At 48.9% G+C, this 18,061-nt stretch overlaps 1 protein-coding gene across 3 annotated transcripts in view; it reads left to right on the forward strand.

Moving 5' to 3' along the window:
• The window catches only part of Gan (gigaxonin), a 57,280-nt gene extending 45,276 nt beyond the window's left edge, over positions 1–12,004 (forward strand). For all 3 annotated transcript variants that reach the window (NM_001414939.1, XM_039097774.2, XM_039097773.2), the window contains one exon: positions 26–12,004. In NM_001414939.1, coding sequence (NP_001401868.1) covers positions 26–207 — 182 coding nt within the window. In that variant the 3' untranslated portion in view covers positions 208–12,004. The remainder of the gene's footprint in view (positions 1–25) is intronic.
• The last annotated feature ends 6,057 nt before the right edge of the window (positions 12,005–18,061 follow it).

Raw genomic sequence — 18,061 nt, forward strand, 5'->3', positions numbered from 1 at the left:
CAGCTCTGCTCCCTCTGTGATTTAGGTACCAACTATGACTACGTGCGGGAGTTTAAGAGAAGCACAGGCACCTGGCACCACACGAAGCCACTCCTGCCATCTGACCTCCGTCGCACAGGCTGTGCAGCCCTGCGCATAGCCAACTGCAAGCTCTTCCGCCTGCAGCTGCAGCAAGGCTTGTTCCGCATCCGGGTCCATTCCCCTTGAGGAGGAAGAGGAGCCAAAAGTGAGATCCTGCCCCAAGCGCATCACGTGGCTGGACGGCAGCAAGCGCAGAGAAGCAGCCCCATCTTGCTGTGTGCTGGGCTTCAGTATGGTTACTCTTTGGTGGTTTTTTAATGCTCAGGCTTCTGCCCTTGTCTGGAGACCGTGTACTGTTGAAAAACTACCTGGGAGGAATCAGTTCCTCCAGCCTGATGCGTCCGTAACCAAGGCAAGCGAATGTCCTAAGAGGAGGGTGTGGGGTTGGTGTCGTGTGAAATATGAAAGTTAAAACCCTGAGGTGCATTTTCCCAGAGGGAACTCTTACCTGACTGACTGCCGAGTTCCAGTGTGTGTGGCTGTGGTAAACAAAACAGCGGAATCTGAATATGCAAGCCAACATACGAGGCATATAAGGTGGTTCTTGCATTGCGTGTGGAGGGGAGGATGCCTAGCTCCACCCAGAAATTGAGGTTTGTGCAGTTACTTTCCACTCATTACTAGTGCTCTGTCTTCAGCCTCTTAAAAACTATATTCTGATGAATTGAAACTGAGACTAAACTATCTGGCAACAGTCTACCTTAGTCAAGATCCAGTCACCCAAGGAGCTCAAGTTGGAAGGCTCCGTGTGAGCTTAAAGGAGCTGCTCACTGTAAAAGATCCTGGGCCAGGCCGAGAGAGTTCTGGGTGGTGCTGTGAGAGCGGAGGGAGTTCAGTCATACTGTTCTTCCTTTCCACCTGGAAAAGCAAAACCATTTCTACGCCCCGGGCTGTCAGTGCAGAGGGGACTTTAGACAGAGTCAGGCAAATGTGCGTTCTGCTGTGACTAAAATCAATGAAGCATTACCAAGCAAAGCTGTCGAGATAACGTGTATAGGGATCAAAAGGTCTTCATCCCACCTGTCCGAAAGCACACTCAGACCTGGTCACTGCTGCTCAGAGCCTTGCCTTTGAGTGCGGGTGTGCACAGAGTTGTCTTTGTGACAGGCCCTCCCAGAGCTAGGAGTTTAGATGACTTGTGTTCCCAGTAATGTTTGGCTGGTAGAATAAACTACCTCAACTTAGTTTTATTCTGTTCCCATTAGTACCCTTCCCCTCCCCTTCCTCATCACCCTCCGGCTCACTTCCCATTAGTAAAAACAATTCTTTAGTTAGTGGAATTTATCTAGTAAGATATTTTGTTTTCCATTGAGATTATGGCACCTTGGTGTGAAATGAGGGACTCGGTTATTTCATAGTGTGCAATATCAAGTTTCCAGTCAACCTGATAGAGAGTTCCTCATTTCTAACTGTTTTCTTCAATTGCTTTCACCTACGACTGTAAGAGGCAACATTGTGTCTTAGTGATCGCTAAGTGTCTAAGTGCATCCTTTGGTTAAATTAGAGAACAGGAATTTCTTTCAGAAACTTCCTACCTGAGCTGTTTATATGCAATTAAAGTGCATAGAAGACATCAATCCTATTTTCCTAAAAGGGTGGTCCTCTGCAGGATTCTCGGACACCTGCTGGGAGCCATCAGCACTAAGAGATTGCTAAGGAGAGCTAAGGGTGGTGGGAGGGGAGAGGGTGGTGGAAAAGGGGCTGGGACCCCCGCTTCCTAACTGCTATGGCCAGAAGCAACTTGGCAAGAGAAAGTCTAAGGTTTTTTCCTTTGCTGTAGGCCAGACGTGCCACACATTTATGCTATCCAGGGAATTGGGTGTCAGTCAAAGCCAGCCTCGGACTAGGATGGCATGTTTCCATCAAAGAAGCTGCCGCAGAGAAGCGCTCGCTCTCTGCTGTTGCCGAGATGGAGAGAAATTGCCAAAAAGGGCAAGTTGACTTTGGTGAAACCTCTGCTCAGGACAGAGTCATGGCCAGACAGACAGAGAGCGACTGACATCCAGACAGCTGTGGTAACTGCTCTGTTTTGGTTGATGTTTGTTTGTTTGTTTGTTTGTTTGTTTGTTTGTTTGTTTGTTTTTAACTTCTGAAATTTAAAATTCTCCTCAGTCTGCTTCAGGCCTCTCCAAGGAGACAGTTCCTTGTCTAGCGTGGCAGATGACAGCAGTGTCGCCAGTGCCTAGTGACTTGGTCAGTTCACTTTAAAAAAAACAAACAAACAAAAAAACCACAAACAAACAAAAAACAAAACAGGTTTTTAGTTCAGTTAATTGACACGGTAGCTGCAGAAATTAATGTTTTATAAAGTAAATTTGCAACTTAATATGGGATGCAATATCAACAAAAGCTGCTAAGTGCCAAACTATTATTCTATTATTTTGTGTGTGTGTGTGTGTGCGTGTGTGTGCGTGTGTGTGTGTGCGTGTATAAGATGATCTTGTTGAAGAGTAGGGCTATATTTAATTTGATTTCGATGTTTCAAAGGCAGTCACACCTCTTCATAGCTCTTCTCTCAGCGTTGTGAAGTAGCTTGTAGCTCCTTCCGTGCAGGCTTGCGTTACTACCCAACTTGTGTCTCAGCATCGGGGTGGTCCTTCCCTCCTCTCTAAGGCACTTTGACTGATGTATGCTCTTGCATTTGGCAACTGAGGCTAGATCTGAAATTCTGAGACACAAACGTCTTTGGGGGAAGTGCAGTTTATTTACTGGAAGGCCGTCTCTTAGACCACAGTAGGCAAAGCAAGGTACTCTCCTGAGCTGGGGTGTGAAGTAGGCCTGTTGCTTGCTTGTTTGCTTTTTTGTTTTTCTAACATATCAAAACACAGATTTTTTTTTCAAAGATTTAAGTGCTTAATTTGAAATGAAGTGGTTTGGTTTTTTGGTTTGGTTTTTTTTTTCTTATCTCGGAGTGCTTGTGTTGTATGAGGAGAGAAAGTATGACGGGAGAGTGAATGTGTGTATGCATGCTGTGCCGTGTGACTTGAAAGTCCGTCTGTGTATGTTTACCTTTGAATCGTAGTCACAAGCTACATGCACTACTGTCTCCTGGTGCTTCAGATAAGCCCTTGACTCTGCCGGCCTTCAGTCGCGCAGCCGTGTCAAACACACGCGGCGTGTACATGTCAGTTTTGCGAGGCTGCATCTCTCTTCCTTAGGAGGATTTTTAAAATGTATTTACCAGCTAGCCGTTGGTTCTGGAAAGGGCTGGTCTAGGGCTGAGCATGACTGCTCAGAGGAGTTACGGCTCCGGCTGGACTCTTCACAGGATCCAGCAAGTAGAAGACCTGGGGTTGTGTCTGACCCCTGACCCCTGTTTATGCTGCAGCAGATGTTTTGTTCCGTCGCTCTGAGCATTGCTGGCGAGGCTACTGTGATGGCTCTGGGCTCAAAGGTGTCATTATATTCTTTATAAGTGGGCAGAGGCCACCCCTAACACATTCTTTCTATGGAGGTGGAAGTAGAGCTGTTCTTGCTGTGGTGCCTCAGGGTCTGAAGGGCCACCTGTCAGGTGTCTGGGGAAGCAGCTAGCACCTCTTGAGGGCTCTGCTTAGCCCAGGACACTACACCCGGGGTCCCAGAAGCCCTCCAGCTTTCCCGATTGCACAGCCCTCCTGTGGCCAGTTGGATGCTCCGGGAAGGAGTGAGGTGGCTTTCACTGTATGAACCTAGAGGCCCAGAACTGCCTGGGAAATGCCTGCTGAAGGGAGAATCAAGGCGTCTTTGTTACACGTGACTCCCCTTTAGCTGAGAGCACTGAGGAAGCCAGTGATTGGTGAGGCATGACAGTGCCTGTCCCGGAGCACGCAGCAAATACTGAGCAGCTCCCAAGAATGGCGCCCGCTCGTGTTTCTGGGAACCTTACCGGAAGCAGGTGGGACTCAGCCCTCCCTGTCTGGCTTATGAAGTCACTGGAGCTTGAGTGAGGACTCTGTCTGTGGGAGTTGATCGGGGTTTGCAAGCAGGTACTGAGTCGTGGTACCTCAGCCTTCATCTCGATACTTTGCATTAGGCAGAGAATGTCCTCACCAGTCCTGCTGGGTTCTAAATGACACGTTGTGTGTGTTGGTGGGCTGGCCCATGGAGCAGGCAATGAGGACAGAATCAAAAATGCCAAGTGCCTGGTGTACCCAGCACATACCTGTGGCTCCAGGTGCTTCTGTAGGACAGTGAAGACCCGTGCGTGCACCCTCATAATGACCATCATGCTAATGTTAGGTTGACTGCTGCATCGAATGAGCTCAGAATCTTTTCCAGAACTTTCTGCTTTGATCCTCTCACGTTTGAGGAAGGTGCGGATGCTCTTTCCTCTTCCTACAAGGAACACTCAGATGTGAGCCAAATGCAGAAGCCAGGCCTTTGGGCTTCCCAGGGGTAGTCTGGCCGATTCAACAGACTTGATTTTTTTTCTTGGCACGCAGGTGTTTTTATTTCTAAAAAGGATGCATCACTTGTATGGTTTCAGCTTCCAGGCCAAGCCCTGGCAGCTGAAGAAACTGGACGGCCTTTGCTTCTCACGGCAGTTAGTCGGAAGTCTCAGGCTCTACTGTCTTCTAGAAGCCAGGCAGGGTTTGCTCATAAAGACTAAAGCTAACACTTCACTGAATTTGCCCCATGTGGTCAGAGAGGGAGGAAAACTGCCTTGGCACACCAAGGGGTCTTTCTGCCTGTTGAATAGTCCCCAAGACCTCCATGCAGCTCCATGAGCTATAATGCATACACTTACGGGGTAGGCACCAGCGCAAGCCCATTGGCCCAGAGTGGACAGGAGGCTCCGCCCAGGAAGCTGTCTCACTCCTGCTGCAGTAAAGTCAGGCGGAGCTGAACCGTAGGCTCAACTACAGTTTTTGCAGCCGTGAGTAGCTCTGCCTTCTGCCTGGTGAATTCTGTTCTTTCCTTTACTTTAAGCATTGTAGCACTGACGGTAGATTTGGAGGCCCTGTCCCATGGCTCTTCCTCATCAGATACGGAGACACTGGTGCTGGACGTCTCCTGGCAGCACCAGAGAAGTCTCCATTGCCTGCTTTATGGTATTTCCTGGTTAATCGGAGGGGTAATGCTTACATTCGTTCCCGCTCTTAGTATCTGTGGTCAGTTACCTCATGATGTAGCGTTGTACTTGGTTCCCTGTCAAAAAAAAAAAAAAAAAAAAAAAAAGAAATCAGTGTTCTGCCCTATAACACAAGCCTGGAAGCAGGCAGTGAGCAGCCTGAGGTCGGATCCCCTAGACATGTTTTCCCTCCCCCCACCCCACCCCTGCCCCCTTTTTACTAGGCACTTTAAACCTGGAGGAGCAGTAATTCTTCTGGGGCTACTGCAAGGTGATTACTTGAAAGAGTCACTTAAAAGGCTGTGTTTTCCTGTAGCAGTGAAGTACATATGCACACAGCCCTGCTGTGCAGAACAGAGGGCTTAGTCTCCGTCCTCGTTAGGATCAGAGAAGAGAGGGCCTGTCTGATTTGACACAGTTTGCGACTGAGACGCCTGAGGCTGCTGTTATGCTTCTCAAAGGTACTGTTGTTTCTTAGGAGTTTTCCTTTTTACTGGCTCCTTACTACATTCTCTCCCCTTCAGTTCTGATAGACCAGATGTCAGAATGAAGCAAATGTGTTCCAGGTTCAAGACCGAGGTTGACCCAACTACCTCGAATCACATTCTGCTTAAAATCATGACTGGAGTGATTTGTCATACATGACAGGGGACTGTCCTTCTCTTCCCCCTGTGTATCTGTTCTCCACACCATCAGTAACGTCCCCAGTGCCCCCACCTCTGGTTTCCCCTGGTCCCCAAGTCAGGTTGAAGTTGCTAAGGGAGCTCTGCCATTGGATACCCTCTCCCAGGAGTTAGCTCTCAGAGTAACAGCCATTTCTCACGTCATAGTTGGAGCTGGCCTACTTAAATGGAAGACTTGGGTAGTCAATAGTAGTCAAAAGAACCCTGTGCTCTTTGCAGAGCCTGACCCTCTCCTCAGCCTTGTGCTCCCCTCAGAGCACTCACCCTCAGATCCAAGCCTCTCCTTAAGAGACCCAGCCTTCCCTTCAGAGCCCCGTGCTCCACTCAGAGCCCTACGATCCCCCCACAGGCCTGAGCTCCCCTTGGAGGCCTGCATGCTTAGACTAACTAGAGAACAAATTGTACTAGACATTAAATTTGTATGCTGATGCCTTTCACAGTTGGCCCAGAGACTTGAACATGGCAGAGCTTCTCCTCAGGTGGCAATGTATGGCAGCATTTGAACCCTGCTGAGCCCATGATTTCGGTGAGCAGCACCCAAGAGAACAAGTCCTCCCTTCCTGCGTTGGCCCCAGACCCATGGTTTCAGTTGTTCCTAGGAAATTACCTGGGACTTGAACAGATCCAAAGGTCAGGTGCATGGGCTCTGGATTGGGGAACCCAGGGTTGCAGACTTGTGTCCCTGTCTTCTGGTCTCAAGGCTCAGTTCAGTTTGTCTTTGGAGGGAGGGCGGGCAGTATGGGTTTTAGCTTCTGTGTGGGTTTTAGCCTCTCTGTGCTCTAAAGAAAGGGTGGACTGCGGAGCCTGGCTGTGTTGTTACCCATCAGTAGTGCAGTTGCCTTGTTGGTCATGTCTGCTGTCCACGCAGACAGTGGGCATGTGAGGCACTGGGCCAGCAGGGCACTGGTTGGGAACTGAGGATCCCAGGCTCCTGTCACTGCCCGCCCTAGTGTCCGCCACCATCTTAGAAAGCAGCCGACATCTGTTGTGCTTAGAAAATCTTTTTCCTTTTGGACACACACCACACATCCCACCTCTCATCTCTGATGTTAGAGTATCAGAAATACCCCCAAGACTTGTGTTTAGGGTGTTCGAGGGTTACAGTCAGGCCAAGCATGGTGGCGCACACCTTTAGACCCAGCGATGGGAGACGGGGACGGGCAGGTGGAGCTCTGTGGGTTTGAGGCCAGCCTGGTCTACATAGCAAGCGCCAGGACAACTAGGACTACATAGAGAAACCCTGTCTCAAAAAATCAAAAGCAAACACAAAGAATGTGGTCATGTCCTCTTTTAAGAGCTTGCCTGACAAAGTCCTCTAAGGATCTTTAAAGTCCTTTACCAAGGTGGAACCTTCCCTTTTCACCAGAATATCAAATTTGTCATATACGTTGACCAAGTAAACCGTGTATTTTCTGTATTGCTGATCGAGACCTTAGACTTAAGCTACTACAGCTGCTGCTGCTCTTTCTTTCCTCCTCCTCCTCCTCCTCCTCTTCTTCCTCCTCCTCTTCCTCCTCCTCCTCTGCCTCCTCTTCCTCGTCCTCCTCCTCTTCCTCCTCCTCTTCTTCCTCCTCCTCCTCTTCCTCCTCCTCCTCCTCCTCTTCCTCCTCCTCCTCCTCCTGCTTCTGTTTGGATCTTGTGTATGGAAACTGCTACCCTCTGTGTCCATGTGGTGAAGCACGCTTCCAGTCTGAGGTTCTGGGCAGGTATGCATTGTGAGGCTTGAGCACCCTGGAGCCATCTGGTCTCTGAGCAGGTGAGCAGGCCCTTATAAAGGTCTTTCGGTGAGCATATGAAGGAGCATTTCAGACCAGTAGGCAGAACTACAGAATTTCATTGTCTTGTTTATTTATGTTGTGCATTTTTTTTCTTGAGTTTTTTGAGACAAGGTCTTAAGCCTTCTGCCTCTGTTCCCATCAGGTGGAGTGATGTTAGGGTAACAGGGTGCCTTCCGCAGTCCTGACTGATTGTGTCTGCCAACACTACCAGGGGACCCGCTGTGCTCAGGGCAGCCCATGTGCTGCTCTGCCCACATCCAGAGCTCTCGCAAGCTAGGGGCCCTGGGGACTGTTTATTTAGTAAAGAGGAGTCGTTCCGTGACTCTTGTGAGGTAATCCTATGTCCCGTCTAGACTTTGCCTTCTGCCCTCCACTGTTATCATCACTTTGGTCCCTTGACTGTGGCCCCTGGCCACCAGCCATCACAGCAGTCCCTTCCCCAGGTGCTCGTGTCCGACTTTCCCTAACAGTCTTTTATTTCCAGAGATTTCTTTAAGCCATAATGCCCACCAGGAGCATCATGTTTGGCTGACACACATTTTGTTTTAAGCTTGTTGCTGCCTATTCTGCCTTAAGCTGGGAAGTGACACTCATGTCCCGAGCTGGGCTGCCTGCCCAGGAAGGTGCTTGGCAAGCTCAGCCAACTTCCCCTGGGAGCCAGCATGGTTCTTTGTTACCTCTTGTGAAACATTTCTAGGGAACCCATTTTGTTCCTATTCTATCCCTTCTGGGGAAAGCATGCCACAGAGCCCCTCAGCACTGGGGTAGGAAGTGAGCTGTTCACTTCATCCCTGCCTAGAAATGGGAAGGAACTGGGTGCTCATGAGAGAGCAGCCCGGCTGGTGAGAACAGCTCCCCTCCCCATCCTCAGGCTGTTCTCCTGGCCCCTGCCTGATCCTGGGAGGAGACTGAGAACAAGGTCCTTCCCACAGCCCTCTGGAGGGAGGGATCTGGATCCATTCATCAGAGCATCCTCTTATAGTCTACTGGCTTTCAAGCCCCCACCCTTCTCCTGACCTGGCTTTCTAGTTGCTTGAACTGTGTCAAAGAATCAAGGAGGGTGGGGGGAGGGCAAGATGGCTTAACAGTTAAAGCTTGGTAACCCGAGCTTAATTCCCAGAATCCATGTGGTAGAAAGAGAAAACTGATTCCCACAAGTTGTCCTCTGGCCTACACACACACACTCACATACACCATTATTACTAAGTAAATGTAAAAGGAAAATTAAGCCAAGTGGTGGTGGCGCATGCCTTTAATCCCAGTACTCTGGAGGCAGAGACAGGCAGATCTCTGAGTTCGAGGCCAGCCTAATCTACAAAGTGAGCTCCAGGACAGGCAGGGCCACACAGGGAAACTTTGTCTCAAAAACACAAAGAGAGAAAACTGGAAAAAGGAAGGAGAGAGCTGTAACTCTGCTCCCTGGACCAGGCACGGGAGCAGCAGCCTACCCAGAACGTGCCTTCTCAGCCCCTGACCATCCCTGCGCTGGCAGCTCCCACCAAGCCAGCCCTGGCAGCAAGACAAACACCTGCCTCCCAGCAGCTTCTGGGTCAGCACCCAGCATAGCCAAACCCATCTCCAGCCTGGAGCAACTGGGGACTAGGAGGAGCCTTCCACCTCCCCTGAGGCCACCATAGACTCCCAGAGTCAGGGGCCAGCACCAGGCCACATGTACTACCTCAGCATCTAGCATCTGTCTCAGCACTGTGTGGTCCAGATTGTCCATCAAGATGTGCTAGAGTGGGGTCAGACGCCTCACACAGGCGGGTTGACACCCTCCCTCTCCGCACTGGCCCCTCAGCTCGCTGTGGGATTCCTTCCTGCATCCCATGGCGTGCTCCAGTGAGCAAGCCAGGCTTCTGTCTCCTCCTGCCTTGTTTAGCTCTGACTTCAAATACACCATGAACCCCCAAACTGTGAGTAGAGTCAGAAGTGGGAATAGCTTGTTTGCAGTGAGAAAGGGACCACTTTTTTATATTTTCATCGCAAGGGTTTTTGCTTCAAGAGAAACTCTAGAAACTGTATGTGATGCTGATGACCAGGGCCATGAGGACTGTGGGGATACCTAGAATAACTCACAGAACTTGACTGCAGGCTGTGTAAAGACAACAGTAACCGAGTGTAGGGCTGGAGAGGCAGCTCAGCTCAAGCTGCCTAGAACTCTAGCTCCAGGGGATCCGATACCCTCCTTCTGACCTCCTCAAGCGTGCATACACACAAATAAAAACAGGTAAATAATAATTTGGAAACTGGTACCCAGGGCAAAAGTATCCTCAAACTTAAAAAAAACACAACTAAGCCTTCACTCTGTCATGTAACAACTTCTTCTAGATGGCACCTTAGGGTTCAGCTTCATCACTTAGAGGTCATCTAAATCCTACGGGCACGAAGAACTGTATGTTAGGAGCTACACCAAGTGGCCTTCCGTGGAGAAAGAAGTCAGGCATGGTGGTGAATAAACACCTTTAATCCCAGCACTCCGAAGGCAGAGCCAGGCAGATCTCTTGAGTCCAGGCTAGCCTGGTCTACAGAGCAAGTTCCAGGACAGACAGGGCCACACGGAAACCCTGTCTTTCAAAAAAAAGAAAAGAAAAGAAAGCACGAGCTGCCTGTCTCTTAATTCAGCAGCCAGTGACTTCTGCCCGTGGGGTCCTTCCGTCTGGAACCCACTTGACAGCCAGTTTCCATTTAGATCATCCTCCCGAAAACTTCCATGTCAGCAGTGGCACATGGTAACGCTTCCTTTGACCGTGGTGTCCCATTTGTAAATTATGACAGCCATAAACAAAGATGGTGGCTTCAGTGGGAGTGCCGACCACACTTCACAGTGAGTCCACAGTTCATGCCCAGCCCCTCACCCCCGACCCCCAGCCTAGATCGCCCCACCCTTGCCATTCGTCAGTATCCAGGCTGCAGATGCAGCCCAGGCAGAACTCTGCAGCAGTCAGAATGAGATCCACCCACGGTGCACAATGAACACAGTGATTTGCTGGTCTCCTGTCCCTAGTGTCTGCTGCTAGGAGAGGAAACCAACAAACCCATTGAAAAGAGAATGTAAACTGAGTTAAATAAGATTGCCCATCCCTGGGGCTGGGGATTTAGCTCAGTGGTAGAGCGCTTGCCTAGCAAACGCAAGGCCCTGGGTTCAGTCCCCAGCTCCGAAAAAAAGAAAAAGGAAAAAAAAAAAAAAAAGATTGCCCATCCCTGGGCTGGGGACCACCCTTCCCAGGGCCCTGCTTCTGTAGAGAGGCCCGAGAGTACTCCTACTGTGTGTACTGTGCTGATAGTAATCATCCTTGCAAAGAGCTGGCTCCTAGCACATTGCTGGCTTACCCTGTGATGCTTCTACCATAAGGACAACTCCATAAAAACCGTATAAATACCGGGCTTCAGAAATACCGTACCAAGCTGGGCAGTGGGCAGTGGTGGCGCACACCTTTGATCCTAGCACCCAGGAGGCAGAGACAGGCAGATCTCTGTGAGTTCAAGGCCAGCCTGGTCTACAGAGCTAGTCCTAGGACAGCCAGGACCTCACAAACACTGTCTGGAGGAAAAAAGTAGGTAAATAAGTAGAATCTGTCAAAACAAATCTGTCTCATTAACATATCTGTATTCCATGGCATGGTACCCGTGGAACAGCTCTTCACTTAAACCCTGCAGCTCTCACTATTCAGTGTTGTTCCCAGACAGAAGACAGCTGTGCTCAGGTGAGGCTGAGTGTGGAAAAGCTGAGCGCCCTTTGCACAGTGCTCTTGCTGGAAAACTGGCGTTCGCAACGGGCGCACATAAACAGAATGAAAACCATTGTCTAAATAGTGTAAAATATTTGAGGGACCAGAAGGTCACAAAGTACAAAACTGTCCAGAGAATTTCCTCCCACTGTCCCTGTCTCCTGCCTTGTGGGCCAAACGTATCCGTTGGGTGGAGTGACCGATTTTCTATTCCTTTGCTGGTGTCTACTATAGCAAAGTCAGAAATCATTTTTTTAACTTGTAATGTTTCTTACAAAGTTATTTTATGGTTTACAAGCAACACCGATGCAGAAGGGTGTGTTGATTTCCGTAAGTGGCTGCATTTTGTTTACAGGACTTGGGTATTGTGGCTGACTGGGGTCCGGTCCTCAGCTCTAGCACTAGACCTGGGTCCTGGGGAAATGTGGTCATTGTGCTGTTCCCTCGTACCCAGGATCAGTGAAAGTGTTTTCTCTTTTTACGTAGTTTGTATGGACTGGGTTTTATAATGGTAAGAAAACAGAGTGTTGTATTTTGAGCTGAAATTTGTGTACGGTCAAGTAATTCTGTTTTATGTATTGGAAGTGCGTTTACAACTTGAACTATTTTCTAGAAGAGTGTTGGACAAAGTGAATTGTCTTCAAGCTGTTTCATTAACTAATAAAATCATTTGATGGGGAAGACATTTGAATTCCTTTGTTGTGTGTGTGTGTGTGTGTGTGTGTGTGTGTGTGTGTGTGTGTGTGTGCAGGTGCATGCATACATGTATGTAGAGGCCAGAGGTCATCAGTGTCTTTTCTTCCTAAACACCTTCTGCTCAGCCCCCCACCCTGGCCAGTGAACCCCAGAATCTTCACCTCTCCCATGGCAGGATTATGAATTTATGCCACCACGCCTAGTGCTTTTGTTTGTCTTAATGTGCGACTTGAGGACGAAATGTGGGTTCTCCTCCATGCAAGGCAAGTACTGTACCAGCTAAGCCAGTGCCACAGCCCCTTGTTTTATTTATTTACCTCTTTTTTTTTTTTATGGATTCTGCTGAGTCAGCATTGATGGACCAGTCTTAAAAACATACATACACCACACATGCACTCACGAGCACATACATGAGTGCACACACAGGTGCACTCACAATACAGATCTACACTGATGTCACAGGACAAAGAACTTAGAGAATCTCTCAGAAAGCCAAGTCAAGTAGATTGAGTTTGTATACACAGACTGCAGGTTGGCCCCAATCATGGATGGTAGAGTCATTTGATTTTGGGTCATGTAGGTCTGGACACTTGGCCTTTGGTGCTGTGGGCACATCCTTTTATCCTGGGGAGGGTTGCTGTTGAACAGTCTTTGAATAAAGCCCTTAAAACCAGGGCTGGAATCCGGCCATGATGGGTCACACCTTTGATCCCAGCACTCAAGAGGCAGAGGCAGGTGGATCTCTTGAGTTTGAGCCCAACCCCATCTACAGAGTGAGTTCCAAGATAGCCAGGGCTACACAGAATGGAGTTGGGAGCTCCATGAAGCTTCACCTTCAATGCCCAAGTCTCAAATGTTCAGCATCATAGAGAGATCCCTTCAATGTGTTTGAAACATGGACCATACCCCTGTGTCTTCATCCTGGCTGTGCCCACTGACTGAACAGGACATTTTCACAGTCTTCTGTGAGCCTTTCAACTCAGACCCTGTCCTCTTCCGGAGTTGTATGCTATGCTGGAAAATGGCATCTGAACTTGACATAAGCCTCAGCACCTGAGAGGCGGGAACCTCAAGAATATGCTTCTGTGTGACAGGGCTGTAGGCAAGCCTATGAAGTGTCTTGGTGATTGACCGGGAAGGACCCAGCTCATTGTGGGCTGGCCCAGGTTCTACAGGACAGGAGGCTGAGCAAGCCATGGGGAGTGATCCAGTAAGCAGCATCCCTCCATGGCCTCTACATCAGCTCTTGCCTCCAGGTTCCTACCCTGCTTGAGTTCCTGTCCTGGCTCCTTCAATGATGAACCGTGCTATAGACGTGTGAGCCGAATGAACCCTTTCCTCCCTAACTTGCTTTGGTCCTGGTGTCTCATCTCATTGATAGAAACCCTGACTAGGACACATATCGTCATGTGAACCAGAGCAGTGGCAGAAGCTGTGAGAAACTCCTGGGCCAACTGATAGGCCAGGTCCTGCTATTACACATATATGATCTGCCCCAAAAAGGAAGCCAGGCTTTGATGGGTTCCATGTCACCTTTCATAAACAAAGAGTTCACATTGCTAGTATCAGTCCAGTAAATGTGCAGAGTTTGTTGAGCCAAAAGTCACTGTCTTCAGTGCTATGACTGCTTCTAACAGGATCTTACACCATGACAGAGACCTGAGCACCCCACTGTATCCTCACAGCACCAAAAAAATTACTTTGTCCAACCCAACGCAGAGCTGGGATGTAAGTTTACTTTCGACATCCACAGCCACAACCGTGTCATGGCACTGCGTGTCTCTCTGAAGAGGGACAGACCTTTCTGGGGACTTGGTGACCAGGGATGGGGCAACGCACAGGATTGTGGAGCACAAGAGACAAGAAAACTTTCCCAGACAGGAGCTGGGTAAGCTCAGCCATTCTCCGCTGAAACAACTGAAAACACCAAAATGATTTATCAACTATTGACCAAGTTTCAGTCAGTCAGTCAGTCAGTCAGTCAGTCAGTCAGTCAGTCAGACAGTCAGTCAGTCAGACAGATAGTCAGTCAGACAGGCAGACAGACAGGCAGACAGGCAGACAGACAGTCAAACAGGCAGACAGTCAGTCAAACAGTCAAACAGACAATCTGTCCTGACCTCTTATTTCAACCTCCCAAGACAAGGCTCTCCTCTTGTGTACTAATGACATGTATGTTTCTCCAGGAGCTGCCCCACAGAGGAGGCCAGGCAGGAACCACCATGCCTGCCGAGTAAGGGTTTTGATTTTGTTTTGAGACAGGACCTCATGTAACCCAGGCTAGCCTCAAACTAACTGTGTAGCTCAGGATGACCTTAAACATCTGACCCTCACGCTTCCACCTCCTGAGTAATTAGCTTGCCCCTGTGTACCACCACACCCCACTCTAATTATGTTTTTTAACTGAGCCCAGGGCCCTGTCCCTGCCGGGCAAGCACTCATCCACTGAGGTACCTACAGTCTCAAGACAAGGATTTGGGTTTCCTCTTCTTTTCTTTCTTTTTTTTTTCTAAGATTTATTTATTTTATGTGTATGATACACTGTAGCTGTCTTCAAACACACCAGAAGAGGACATCAGATCCCATTACAGATGGTTGTGAGCCACCATGTGGTTGCTGGGAATGGAATTCAGGACCTCTGGAAGAGCAGTCACTACTTTTCTTTTTTCTTTTCTATTTTTTTAAAAAGGTTTTTGAATTTTAAGAAGCCCGTGTCTCTTCAAATGTAGCAGCACATGCCTTTACTCCCACCACTTGAGAGATGAGGACGGGCAGATCTCTGAATTTGAGGGACAGTAAATCCCGGGCCAGCCAGGGCTGTGTAGTGAGAGCCTGGCTCGAAAACAAAACAAACAAATTATAATCCAACAATAAAAGAAGCCGGCTTCGCTGAAAAACATAAAAGCTTATAAGTGTGAACTCGGGCCACCCTGTGTCAGGAAAGCCCCTGGAACTGGGCCTCTTACTGTCTCCCTCACCACTGGGCCATAGATCAAAAACAAGACTGGACCTTTGAGTGCAAGACCATCCACCTCTACCCAAGGATACCATTCTACTTGGACACAGAATCCAGGGAACTAGTTAAGTCACAGGACCTGATAGACATGGGCCATGTGGCCTGACAGCACTATTTTTTTTTTAAGATTTATTCATTTATTTATTTTATATATTTGATCTATTTTCATGTATTTTATTTTATGCTCTATCTGTATCTACACCTGCATGCCAGAAGAGGGCATCAGATCCCATAACAGAGGGTCGTGAGCCACCATGTGGTTTCTGCAAATTGAACTCAGGACCTCTGGAAGAGCAGACAGTGCATTTAACTGCTAGGCCATCCCTCCAACCCGACAGTGCTACTTTTAAAAGTGAGGGATGGATACTTTACTCTCTCTACCATGGCTGCAATTTAAAACTTCTCATTAGGAGCCAGAGAGATGGCTCAGTGTGTGAGGTCCGAACTGAACCTCTTCCAGGACCTCTTGAATGAGACTCACAGAGACAGTGATCGATGCAACAGCAAGAGGAGTTTAATTCTGACAGGGTGGGGTCCTCCCACTTCAAGGGGAGACCACCCTGAGCAGACTCTGACAGGGAGTTACATACCTTGCAAACAATTGGGGCAGAATTCAAACAATTGGTAACTAGGCAGGGTATTATTGATGGAACAAAGTGACCTCCAGGTTAACTCATGATCAGTGGACTGTTCTGGACTTTCCAGGGGGCACGGTTGGGAGTCAAGGGGAGGTTGGTTGGGGTAACAGGTAGCTTTGTTTGACAGTTTGGCTTGAAGTTGCTCTGGGAGCTAACTACTCCCTGGAAGAGAGGTTCTTTGTGCTTGGAGGTTTTCGATGGAACTTTCCCCTGGCCTTAGATTGACCCCAACTCTGACTCTTTCAAGTGGTTAGGAGCACTTGTTGCACAAACCGTGAGGACCACATCTCAGATTCCAGCACCCACGTACCAAACCAGGCATCCTGTAGCCCAGTTCTGCAGGAGGATGGCTGGAGCTTCCTCAGATCCAGCCTAGCAGAGAAAACATGAGCACCCTTGCCTCAAAGAGTAGGTGGGGAGAGAGAGGACAACACAGACCTCTCTTCTAGCTGCCAGGCACTGACGCCTGCACACACTCGTACACACATCATCATCATGCAAAGACATCATTTAGCTGTTGGTGGGTTTTGGTTTCTCAAGACAGGGTCTCTCTGTGTGGCCCCAGCTGCCCTGGAACTCACTCTGTAGACCAGGCTGGCCTCGAACTCCCAGAGATCTACCTGCCTCTGCCTCCTGAGTGCTGGGATCAAAGGCGTTGCATCACCACAGCCCCGCACAGGCTATAAAAACGCATCTATAGGGGCTGGGGATTTAGCTCAGTGGTAGAGCGCTTACCTAGGAAGCGCAAGGCCCTGGGTTCAGTCCCCAGCTCCGAAAAAAAGAACCAAAAAAAAAAAAACAAAAACAAAAACAAAAACAAAAACAAAAAAACCGCATCTATAAAAGCTAAAAAGGAGACTTCTCACTCTGAGTAGAAGAAGGACTGCGGATGTGGCTGAGCTTGTAGAGTGCTTGCTGAGGGTACATAAAGTCTTTAAACCCTAACCCCACAAGGACTGGGTGTGACAGCATAGACACAAGTAACCCTAACACTTGTGGAGGCCGGGAGGTCAGGAGTTCAAAGTCATTGTCAGATGTATAGCGGGTTCAAGGCCAGCCTGGGGGATACATGAGACCCTTTCTCAGTTTTCACATACCCTAATCAACACGTGTCCCCATGCACCACCCAGCTTTGCAAACTGGTGAGCCCAGTCTAGTCTTTCCCAGCCTAGGGTGAAGGTGGGGACCTTTTCATCCTCTCTGCTGCCCACACCTGAACGGTGGAGGAGAAGAGCCCAGAATCCCAGCTTCCGCTCTCACAGTAAGGGTGGATATCTTTCTATTGCACAGGATGCACTTCTCATCTGTGGCCAGGAAAGAGATGGTAGGGACAGTGTAGTGTCCTGGGAGCAGTGGCCACGCCTCCTGTTGCCCAGTGGAGGTGGTGCCCTGACCAGTGGCAGCTGTCCCTGCAGCATCTGCTGTTTCAACATCTGCAGAAATATTCTTTTATTTTATTTGCTTGAGCTTTTTTTGTTTTGTTTTGGTTTGGTTTGGTTTTTGTTTTTTTTTTTTTTTTGGTTCTTTTTTTCGGAGCTGGGGACCGAACCCAGGGCCTTGCGCTTCCTAGGTAAGCGCTCTACCACTGAGCTAAATCCCCAGCCCCTTGCTTGAGCTTTTGATATATAGTCCAGGCGGTCCTGGCCATTGCTACGTAGCCTGGAATAGTTTTAAACTTATGATATGGGAGATAGACGCAGGAGGATTCAGAGTTCAAGGAATCTTTAATCATATTGCCAGCTTGGGTTCGTCCTTGTCTATGTAAGGTCCTGTGTTGTTTTAATAAAGAAGGAAAGAACAAAAGAAAGAAAGAAAAGAAGAAACAAATAAAGAAAAGAATGAAGGAAGGAAGAGAGAGACAGAGAGACAGAGAGACAGAGAGAGACAGAGAATCTAACACTGTTGAAACTAAGCAAACCTCTAGAGGTCCGATTTCTGACTCTGGCTCTCTCCCATTATGTGGTTCATGGGAGTTACTGTTCCCAATTCTAGGTTGGTCCTTCCATTCCATAGGATAAGGCAGTGACATCATGCTGGTTCCCTGTCCTGGGCCTGAATTGGTCTTGCATCTTTTCCTTGGCTTCCTGAAACTCTCAGGCTACCCGGGTGAGGAAACCGGCAAGCTAGACCACAAGAACCTAAAGGTTAGATCGTCTGGGTCCCAAGAGCCTACATAGAGAGTCCCACTGTCAGCCACATCAGCTATGGTGAACAAGGCCCATAGCAACCCCCAGCCAGGGATGTCAGCAAGCTACACCTGAGGCCACGAGGGACCTCAAGCCAGAGCGACAACAGCAGAAGCCCTCAGCTGAGGCCAGCCCACATGCCACCCTGGAAAGAAACAAGTGAGGATTCCGGAAACACAGCGGGGGTGACCCACACTTAACC

The sequence above is a fragment of the Rattus norvegicus genome, chromosome 19 (genome assembly GCF_036323735.1).
Source record: "Rattus norvegicus strain BN/NHsdMcwi chromosome 19, GRCr8, whole genome shotgun sequence".
NCBI classification, from domain to species: Eukaryota; Metazoa; Chordata; class Mammalia; order Rodentia; family Muridae; genus Rattus; species Rattus norvegicus.